The sequence below is a fragment of the Diadema antillarum genome, unplaced genomic scaffold (genome assembly GCF_040938485.1).
Source record: "Diadema antillarum isolate AM-2024a unplaced genomic scaffold, OU_Dant_1.0 seq00000156_RagTag, whole genome shotgun sequence".
Classification (NCBI taxonomy): domain Eukaryota; kingdom Metazoa; phylum Echinodermata; class Echinoidea; order Diadematoida; family Diadematidae; genus Diadema; species Diadema antillarum.
This window is the reverse complement of record NW_027271228.1, coordinates 28,274-39,553: the sequence shown is the minus strand read 5'-3', so window position 1 is coordinate 39,553 and position 11,280 is coordinate 28,274. Positions and strand designations below refer to the sequence as shown.

Sequence of the window (11,280 nt, the reverse complement as noted above, 5' to 3'; positions counted from 1 at the left end):
TGGGTTTTCTGTATGATGAAATGCATACAGTAATTAGGGTTAATCTTCACTGAGAGTTTTGGACCAGCAACATGGCGATATTTGAATTTAGGAGACAAGGATCCCTCATATTTACTGAGTGAAATTAATGACCAATGTTGAAATAACCTGAAAGGTCTCGCACTTTTTTTTTATTTGTGTAATCAGAGGAAGATATGAAGTGATTGCTCACTATTTTACATAAGGAGGAGAAAGGGAAGAAATATGCTGGGTTTTTATTTTTCTCCCATAAACTTCATTAGCTTTGATACTAAGGATTTTATGTGATGTGTGTGTTTCAGGGAGATAGAGCGAGAGAGAGAGAGAGAGAGAGAGAGAGAGAGAGAGAGTGAGAGAGAGACTGAATAACTGAGAGCATGGAATTTACACACACACACACACACACACACACACACACACAAAAGAAAGAGTCAATTCAGCAACACATGTGGCATGAAATGACACCCTCCTGTGATTGTGTAATCTGAGATTTTTTAGTTGAATAATAGGCAGTGCAATTTCATGGCATAGTTTTGACAATCAAGGTTGATATGACAGAAAGGGGAGGGTTAGAGCTGGGATGAGTGCATATTGTTGTGGCTCCAGCATGGCTGATACTTGACCACTCATCATCTCCTTCCTATGAAAGGAAAAAAACAAGTAATCATAAGAATGATAATCTACCAATTAGATATCATCAATTTTTCATTTGTGCTTCATTTATTGTTGCTGGCAATCCTTCTTGCTGTGAATGTCAATTTGCAATTTGCTTCCTTGCACAGTTTTTGTTTCATTCTTGCTGTTTTTAATATTGTCAATACAGCCGGTCCCCAGATGAGATGAGGCAGTACATGCAGCGGGTTAATAGACCCAGTAAGGCTGATCTGATGGAAGAGCAGTGTCGTGACCCTTCCCTTCATCCTCCATGCACGCTGGGGCAGGTATGTTAACCCCTTTGCACCCGAACCAGCTGACGCTAACTGTAGGCCCTATGTGTGCTTTTGTGTTGGTGGGGATGGGGGAGGGCTTCAGGGGGTTTGGGTGTGTGAGAATGTGTGTTCTCTTCCCCTGGTTGATATCATCCCAGGATTACTTTTTTTTATGCAAGTTAATCTTCATAGCTGCGGGTTACCATTTACTTAAACTCATGAAAGATAGTGCAAATATTTACTGATTCCTTCAAAAGGTAGAAAATACTGCAGGATGTCTTTATTTGATAAAGACATCATGACATAAAGACAAAGATCTAAAGACTTCACATTTGATGGTTTCAGATCCTTGCTTCACTCCTGAATCAGAGACATGTTACTATGATGTACTAGGTGCCAGGTTTATCCCCTTTCTGTGTCCCTGTAAGTTTTTATGCTCATTTTGTGATTTTTTTTTCTGATTTCTTTTATGTTCATTGTACAGTTAATCTGATTTCCTTCTATTCAATGGTGTTGATTTTGACAGACTCTTTGCATAATAGTGTTTCTGATAATTTTTCCACTTTGTGCCTAACCCTTTTAACCCCTTGAGGACGAGTCCCAAGTATACTCGGGCAGGTGTCTATGGGAAATGCATGTTGTAGCAAAATCAGTCCGTCCTCAACGGGTTAAGTACTAGTACCTATGCAGGCACTCAGCTATAACTGGCTGTGCTTTTTCAATAGCACTTACGCAATTCCTCACAGTTTGATTCAGTTTTAAGTTAAATATTCCCCTCAAGCATAACAATGTGCTTGCCATGGCCACGATGACACATGAATATGTATACCGGGTGGTCCACGAGGGGTTTCAGCATGTCGCTGCAATATGCTCAAATTCTGTGCAACATCCTCAAATCTTGTGCAATATCCTCAAAAGCCAGCAACATGCTATGCAACATTGTCAAGAATTTGCAACAAGCTCAAAATGAATGTATTCAAACATGTGAAAAACATGAGCAAAACTTGCAAAACATCAAACTGTCTGGTATTTAGATATTTGTGTGCAAAATATAAGAGAGAACATTGAATGTAAGCAGTACAAAGAGAGATAAGCTGCAAAATATTGCGTTCTGTATGTGCTTGTGATGTGCGCGCTGCACACCCTAACAATTTCTGCAATATTTTCACATTCTGAGCATGCGATATCTCAAATTTCAAGCTGTGGACCATCCTGTATATAAAAATAGACATAGCAATAACAGGGATTCAGTAATCTGTTAGGTGGCCATCGGTTTCAAGACATCTATGGCAGTCTGCAAACAAAGCACAATAAGGGCTCAGGACTTCCATTTATAGGATGCGTTTCAATACCATCACACTCGTTTTATGGACATTTCAAAGTCTACATGGTAGTACTGAGGACATCAATTCCCTTACAGCATTATGCATTGTCTGCTTTTTCCACATTTATTTTATATTTTGGCAGGCCAAGGTTTGTGTAAGAGAAGCAGATGATTCCCTTCACATGCGAAAGTGTCGCATCAAGCACAAAGACCAGTGTGAATGTGCACCTCCACCACTTGCTGTCAAAGCAAACAGCGAGATGTCTCGGTCAGAGAGGAGACAGCAGAGAAAGTTTCTAAAGAAGCACACTGGTGCAAGTGGTCAAGGTGAGCTGGATGTCTCATGTTTCCTAAAAGATGATATTTAAAAAAAGATTATTTGGTTTTCAATTGCTTCTTTTGTTTTTGTGTTGCATGCTCAGATAGTCAAGATTATCGAGTGTAGCCATGTTGTTGGGTCAATTCAAATATCTGACATATCATACAGTGTACTGGATGTTGTGAATTATTTGTACATTGTCCAAATATCTAAGTTTCATGAATGAAATACAATCTTGAGAACTTGTGCATGGATGTATGACAAAGGTGACATCACATTGAAGATCATAGAAGTACATTTAGTAGCATCATACTCGAAAAGGAGCACATACACTGTACCATCGTAGTCAGAGAAATCAGCATGATATTGTGGATTCAAACGTTCTTCTGTGATTCCTATTTTTTTCTTTGATTTCACATCGCTTGTGAGGAAGGCAATTTCAAGGCCAAGAGTTTTCTGCGTGGAAAGCGAGAAGTGTCCTATGAGACATCTAATGAGGTCATGCTGCTGAACAATGAGGTCATCGACAATGCTGGACTGGACGCTATGTGCCAGATTCTGGCCAATGAGACCATCATCTGTGATAATGAGGTATTCTATTTTCAGTCCAGCCATAAACCAGGATAGTATGTCATAAAAGATGATTACAAAAACATGGTATTGTAACTACCATGGCAGCAATTTAAAAGTTTGCAGGTGATCTAGGTTGTAAATAAATCTTTAGATTGCAGAATTGATGACAATATACACACGCCAAAAAAAAAAAATAAATAATAAATTGTGAACAAGCAATTCCTGTAAAGTGCCAGCTGACAACTTTTATATGATTTTATCTATATGCCAAGCAAAGCAGACCTTGTATCATCAAAACCAATAACTGATGTTGTCCTGATGATATAGTGTTAAGATATAGTAGTAGTTGTTGATGCATCTGTCTGTCATTTCTGTAGCAGTTTTCCTTAAAACGATAGAATAGACAGGTTCCAAGTCATGTAAATCCTCTTGAACTGCAACTAAATCTACTTCCCTTCCCGCGGGTCATGAGAGTTATTTACTTGAACACCTCTATTCGTCATTCACTGCTGTCCTCCTCCTTTGTGCCAGGTCTTTGCATCAAGACAGGCTTGGCGAGAACACAAGAAATCAGTGGAGAATCAGCTGCGCTACTTGAGACGCTACATGGGGAAGCTCAAGGAGATCAAGACCTTCCTCAAGCACTTCCGTCCAGACAAGGAGCTCCTGGACTCACTTCCAAAGGGTGAACCAACATACAGTGTGGAGATCCCAGAGAATTTGATGCCTTCAATAGGCTCTGAGGAGCCTGAAAGTTCTGTGGCAACCAGCAGCATGACCTCTGAGGCTCCCGTTCAAAGTGAAGGAAATAGCAGCAGCATGCCCACTGGATCCACAGAACCTGGAGACAGTTTGGAAGAGTCAGAAGATGAAGGGATGGATGTCGACATGGCAACAGTTGAGATGGAGGAAACTGAACAAGAAAGCATTGACAGGACTATGGACCAGAATGAAGACAAACAGAGTTATACTGGTACAATGATTGGTGGAGAATGCGTCTGTGAAGAGACAGAAGTTGTTGAGATGGATATGGATGATCTTGAGCTTGAAGTTCCACTCATTGAAATGGGCTCAGAACATTTTGATCCTGAAGAAGAAGATGATGATGATGGTGAAGATTATGTCAGAGTGCAGGATGATGAAGAGGAAGATCAGGTGGAGGTTAATGAGTTCTTGCAGTCACCACTACTTGAGATGCAGAGGTGAGAGGTTGTGTCCTTTGTTAAACTAGTATGGATCAGTTATAAATGATTCTACAGTATACTCAGTGCAAGCAAGCATTTCATTTCATTTATAAATGATGCCATGCAGGTTTGTGTTCATCGTACTAGATAGCTCTCCCGTAGTTTGTCCACCATTCAATGCATTTCTGTGTGAACAAGTCAGAAGTAGCTTTATACAAGGAACCATCTTTTAAATGATTCCTTTTCATATGTGAGACTGCAATAGTCATAGTTTAACATTTCTTAGCACATGTTCAATAATTAGTTTTTGCTGGGTTTTTTCTACATTGTTCGGAAGCAAAACTTGACCATTTATATTGTTTTTCACAGCTCAATAGATTTTTTAGACAACACAGACAATTCTCAATTATATCATTGCTTAATTCCACACTCTGCAGTTTGATGTTGCTATTGCAGTATTTTTTTCTCCCAATGGACAGAGATGATCAAAACCAAGTTCTGAGAAAGAGCCACAAGAAGGCTAAAGCCAAGGCTAAGGCTAAGAAGCTCAAACTCAAGGACCGAATGAAAAGCAGAAAACCTTGCCACCTGCCTGGACTAAGTTGTTTCTACCATGACAATGACCATTGGAAGACTCCTCCATACTGGACACGTAAGCATTTTACAGGACAGGAAGGGGGCTTCACATTAAATGCATATGTCACATTCTTGTTTTGCTGTCAGGTAAATTTTTACACTCAACACTCCGTAGAAGTGTGGCAATAGTTCCTGCATCAGTATGCCTAATGGGATGGCTCGTCTGATAAAGGGGAAAAATGTCTTTTTGTGCAAGCTGTATAGCTCTGTGATTTGAAGAAAGGATCAGTAAAACCTGTAGGAAAAAATGGATTGTATTGAACCACTTTGATGTTGAGATTTAGTGACTAGTACTGCATGAGAACCAAAAATAAGTCTTAGATATAGTGTTAATCTATACAGAAAGAGTCAAAATTCTTTGTATGATAATGGTAAATGTATTAAAAATGTGAAAGGTACCTGTAGAAGCGAGTATAACACTGACAGCTTTTACCATAAAATATGTTAGCAGGCAGAGATATAATACAGTTGTGCAGTCACACCAGTCATGTTATTGGCACATATTCAAGAAAAGTTTGACCTTCTAATGAATTTTGGAAACTAGAGGGTGTCGCAGAGAAACTTTTAATATACGAGAACAGTGACACTGTACAGGATGCAGATACTATGAATTGGAAGAAGAAAGTGTTATTGTGGATGAGAGATAGGTAAACTAAACTTAGTGTAATTCACCATTTCTAGTGACAGTTGACAAGACTGGAACCTTGTCATAATAAATTGGTTTGTGTCCTCTGCTTTGTGTCATTTGTGCTAAATTTAACATTTCTCACCATGAGTATATCAGTACACATTGCAAGTACCAGTACTTTGTATTGCTACCCTTTTTGCAGAGGGTGCAATATGTGCCTGCCTGAACACAAGAAATAACTCCTACTACTGTGTGAGGACTATCAACAAAACTCACAACTTCCTCTACTGTGAGTTTGTTACAAATTTCCGGGAGTATTTTGACATGAGGCCGCATGTGGATCCCCATCAGGTAGGAAGTGGCATGGGATGATTATCCATGGCAATAAACTGTGGAGATGTGTGAATTCCCAACATATATCTTTGTATGTCAATATTGACTTTTGGATTTGTCCTTTCTTCATCCATTAGCTTTCCCATTCACAAATTATGTACATCTCTGTCACTTAGAGGGGCTGTGTTACATTTGTACAGTACAATATATGTCACTTAGAGGGGCTATATTATATAATACAATACTATGTCCACAGCAAAATATGTGTGTGCTGTTCATTGATTCTTCACAAGCTGTACAAATGCCGAGGTCAAGCAAGGAGGTTCGAGAGATGGAGTTACAACTGACTATAGTTATTAAATCAGCTGTCAGTTTTCTATGGATGGATAAAAGAATTCCACAGGTGCATTTGTGCCTTTGATGTTCGATGCTTGAAGCCGCCATCTTTCTGAGCAATCTGAAGATTTATTTTTAACACTAACATAATATTGGATATATGCTGCTTGTTTATATATCAAATGCAATGAAATTTCACCAATTGATAAAGCATATAAAACAAAAGTAAATTCCGTTCGAAAATATGTGCAAAAGTGTAAATCTGAGCTGTATTTTGTGAAAGTGTTTGAAATTTTACCCTCATAGAAAGCCGGTTTTATCACTTTTCTCCTTATTTCCGCCAATTAATATGGTATCATCTTCAGGTATAGTTCTTTACAAATTAATATGTCAGATTAGCGTACAGACACTTACAGTCGAGTAATTTTGATATCTATTTCAGCAATATTTGAGCAATTTCTATTCGTGCACCCCCGTGCCTTTACCATTGTCTACCGCCCATCGTTTGTAAGTAAGGATAGTGAAAAGTAATTACCATCACAAAGACACATCTTCCTTGGAAAGTGGCTGGTGATTATGCAGTGAGATACGAGTCAATTGTCTTCACATCTGAGAGGCAGATCCAGTTTGACACACACTTCAAATGTTTTTGAGCAGCGGCTTCGAGCATGGGATCAAAGCGAATAAGACTGTTGTGACTCCATTTCTCGAACCTCCTTGGGTAAAGGTATGAAGTACAATGTAGTCCAACCACTGTCAGCATTGATTCATGAATATTCACCTGTACTTTCACAATCTTCTGTATTCCATCCTGTAGCTAACAAATAAAGCCTCATCCCTAGATCCCAGCATACAAACCGAGTTGCACATTCAGATAGATGACTTTAGAACGTGTCGAGGAAGGAGATGTCACCCTTCTGGTCGGAGAAGGAAGAGCTCAAAGAAATCTAGTGGTAAGTTTGCTTTCAGAAACCACCTTTTGAAGCGTGAAAGGGAAATGATGGCAATGACAACAAGCACTGTTTGAACAGAAATAACCAACATTGATGCATGGTTTGATTGTTGTGAAAGTGGTGTAGTATTGGCTGGATCAGACCACTTAAGAGTTTGTACAGTATGTCCCAAAAAAAATTACAGTTGGATTTTTGCATTGATAACACCCAATATGATTCACCCGTCTAAATGCTATTTCAGGGTCTTAATATAAAACATCTCAGCTTTATCTTGCAGAAAACTCCATTCAGTTTGGTTAAGCGGTCACAGAGAAATGTGGATTGTTGTAAAGCAAGTCGTGAGTCTGATTCTTCCAAGTTTAGCATTTGGATGCTCTTGGAACTGCATATTAATGTGTAAACACAATAGACAGAACTTGGAGGGAAGGGATTCCTGACATGCTCTACAAAAATCCTAATTTCTCTTTGACCACTGAAGCAAATTGAATGGTGTTTTCTGAATATAGTTCATACCCTGAAATTGTGCCTGGATTGATTCACTATTTTTAATGATATCATTGGAGAGGGTAGGCCTACCGTTGTAATTTTTGGGAGGACATACGGTACACAGAATGTCTTGGGTTGTAATCCTGCTTGATCCTTGGACAAGATGTTTTGCTCACATTGTCCCTCTTGACCCAGGTGAATACCAGGCAATATGTAAGATTGCTATTACAGCAGGGCTCTTTGAGAAAGTAGTGTTAACACATACTGAAGAGGCTACCCTTGCTAATAAGACTACATTGATATCATTTTATCATACTGAAATAAAGTGTCTCAGATAATTTTGTCAAATGAATTTTAATAGATATACCTGAAGGCTCTGGTATCACAGTGAACATATTGTATATCATTGATTTTTGTTTTAATATCAAGCCATGTTGTTGAGTGAAGTACAAAGAAATATCTATTCTGTAATACTCGGTATATGTCAAACTTCATGTGAGTAGTGATCAGGTAAAAAAGTCAACATGGTCTGGTTGTGGTCATTCCTTGTACGATAGTGAAGACATGAATATAAAAGCCTTAAGAGGAGATTCTTTTCACTCCATTCTTGCGGCTTGCTGAAGAAATACAATCAAATTCTGATCACAATTTGATTTTCAGCTGAGAAGCTTCCCTAAAACTTTTGGACAGTCTAAACATGAAGCACCCTTCTCTGACAAACACACACACACACTCTCTCTCTCTTTTCCCTTGTTTCACAGATGTTTCCCACCAGCCGACCTCACTATGGCAGACCCTCCCCCAGACCAGCAGGTATCAGCCCTAGCATAGAGATACACTCGGCTTCCAGCACTTCGTCTGATGCTTGATGGCTAACTAATCCCAAAATGGTGCTTTCATTGGCTTGTTTCTGGTCTCAATTTTGTTTTTCTTGTATGCTACTCATTGTATGTTTTTTGCTTGTGTTTGATGCAGTATCCCTCTTTTGTATTTAAAGTCATAATAGAAAGAGCATCTTGAAAAAGAAAGTGATTTTTAATTACTCACATATAAAAGAAAAAGACTTCCAAAAATTGTAATATTTAGCCTATGATGACATGTATAATTCCCCAAAAGTTATTAACCCCATTTACTTCAAGGCTCCATGTGCACTGCCTTTCCCCATTCATAAAATCAAAGAAATTATATATTTTAATATTTCTTGTCAAGCTGGGTGGATGGAATTTTCTTGAAATATTAGGGTTTTTCAGCTGATTACTAATGTAGTGGAAAGAGAAAAAGACTGTACACACAAGAGGGTTGTCTCCAAGTTGTTATTCAAAAAAATTTTGGGAAGCCTCGCTACAACCTGTTACAGTTAAGCCTAAAGACTTTAATAGTAAATACGCTGTTGCAGCTTGTTTTCATGAATGGTGTCACATGATACTCTGTGTCTGCTTTAAAAACTGTCATGTCCCATTGTTTCTTTTCTTTTTCACACTTATCTCATTCACAAGTTTCATGAATAGATATTCTTCTTTCTAAGCACAGATTTCAGATATGCTTTGATGCAATAATACATTTATAGATAACAGTTGGAGCTTAAAACTGCCAAAAATAACTCTCACAGTTAAGCTTGCTACTTACAGACATAACCTAGTACTCTGTGGTATCCGTTGAATCTTTGTTCTTGTGATCTATGTAACTTTGTCTTTCTAGCATGTATACACACTTCACCTTCCCTCTTCATTTGCACCGTTGTCTTTACCCAGGGCTCAACACTAACGGTGGCCCGGTGGCCCGGGGCCACCAATAATGAAAGTCAGGCCAGCAAATTTCAAAAAAGGGCAAATTTGGCGGCCCGCCTCGGGCCACCAAAATTTTTTGAAAAGTATGTCAATAAATTCGTAACTTTTTACGCCGGAAAGTAGCAGTTAAATTTGTTTAAAGGATGGATGAAAAGGACTAAATGAGTGCCTGAGAGTGAGTGTTGCAAGTTTGTTAAAGTTTATTTATGAGTAGATATGTCCAACTTCTAATTCTTACTATCATAAAACTTAGATATTTGACTCATTAAAAAAAAGAAGGACTTTTAATGTTTTCTATTGTTTTTTTTCGGGACACCAAATTTTTCTCTCGGGCCACCAAAAATTTGAAAATTAGGATTTTGGTGGCCCCATCGGGCCACCAAACAAAAAAGTTAGTGTCGAGCCATGCTTTACCCCAGGGTTTTTCTGCATTCTCACTGTAAACTCTCATTTGTTTACTTCATTTTCTTTCTCTTTTTTGGGTTTTTTTTTTTTTGGGGGGGGGGGGGGGGGGGGGGGAAGGGGGGTGGCACCAGCAGGGATTTGGACCTATAGCAACTACTAACTTTATTAGCAATGACACTACCTCTGGTCACACAGTCGCTTCATGAATGAAGTGGACTTATCTACCAGCCCTAAGAATTCAAAATTTACTTGTCAAATACTAAAAATGAAGCTGTATTTTCCCCAGGGTTCTTCTATCTTGTTGCAAAACTGATGCGTATGGATCTTGCTCATGAAACATGTGCAAATCCTTAACAAAGGGAATAAATCATCAGTGTTTTAAGGATTTTAGTTCATTCTTCCACCTTAAACCTCAGATTTTCCACCGTAAACACATGTACCAGAATAAACAGAATAATAGAGGATAGCATCTCAGTCAAGCCACATAAAGAATACTATTTTTCCCAAGCTGAAAAAGGCATACACTTGTATTTGCAATTCATTCAAGGTAGAGGAGATATGTTATACCTTCATTTGTAATACTGTGTAATGTTTGTATTTACATATTATTTCTTTGCATTGCAGTAGAGAACTTTGGGATGGCTGGGTTGGATAACATCTCACCTGACAAGCATTGGATCACACATTAACACCTTGGATGTGTTTGAACACAATTATACACCCGATATTGATATGGTCAGACACCGTGTTCAGCTATGCAAACATTTCTGAACCAGTAGTGGATACACTGGTGAAGGCATGATGATTCTGCACAGTGCTAGTCACAGAGATCGGAGTTTACTCATCTTAATGTTGTGTTGGTCTTGCTCGGATATGATGAGATTTCAAACTACATGTGTGATGTTGAACATTGACAGCTGTAGAAATCTCCTGACAAATTTCACCTTCTGTGTAGCATTGGTATCAGATGATGAACACCGGTGTAGATGTTGGAACTTGGACATCACTTTCCATGGGTCTGTCTTTAACCCGTTCAGCACGGTTTGATTTTGCTACAACACGCATTTCCTATAGATGCCTGCCCGAGTATACTCGGGAATCGTCCTCAACGGGTTAAGAAATGTTAAGTTTCACGGTATTAATCAGCACCAATGCTTGCAAGATAATGAGGATTAGATGGGATGACTCCAGCAGCTGTCGTATTACGTAAGAGCATGATAAGGATATCTGCCTGTGGCAGACCATTCAAAGTGAACTCAATTTTCTCTATCCTTTCTAAAGTTTTCAATTTTATATTCTATTGAGAAATTCTATGGTCATCCATTTTACATTTCGAACGAAAAAAATTGACCCGTAAATAACGAAAATA

General features: G+C 38.6%; 1 protein-coding gene across 2 annotated transcripts in view; it reads left to right on the top strand.

Moving 5' to 3' along the window:
- LOC139727854 (extracellular sulfatase Sulf-1-like) overlaps positions 1 to 11,076 on the top strand; it is a 98,875-nt gene extending 87,799 nt beyond the window's left edge. Inside the window, exons 10-18 of one of the 2 annotated variants that reach the window (XR_011710771.1) lie at positions 842 to 959; positions 2,415 to 2,598; positions 3,024 to 3,181; positions 3,695 to 4,365; positions 4,827 to 4,999; positions 5,814 to 5,962; positions 7,098 to 7,233; positions 8,481 to 8,609; positions 10,536 to 11,076. Coding sequence is in view for 1 of the 2 variants with exons in the window: in XM_071638827.1 (XP_071494928.1) it covers positions 842 to 959; positions 2,415 to 2,598; positions 3,024 to 3,181; positions 3,695 to 4,365; positions 4,827 to 4,999; positions 5,814 to 5,962; positions 7,098 to 7,233; positions 8,481 to 8,532; positions 10,536 to 10,566 (1,672 nt within the window). In the remaining variant the exon portion in view is untranslated. The remainder of the gene's footprint in view (positions 1 to 841; positions 960 to 2,414; positions 2,599 to 3,023; positions 3,182 to 3,694; positions 4,366 to 4,826; positions 5,000 to 5,813; positions 5,963 to 7,097; positions 7,234 to 8,480; positions 8,610 to 10,535) is intronic. The other variant, XM_071638827.1, reaches the window with a different exon arrangement.
- The last annotated feature ends 204 nt before the right edge of the window (positions 11,077 to 11,280 follow it).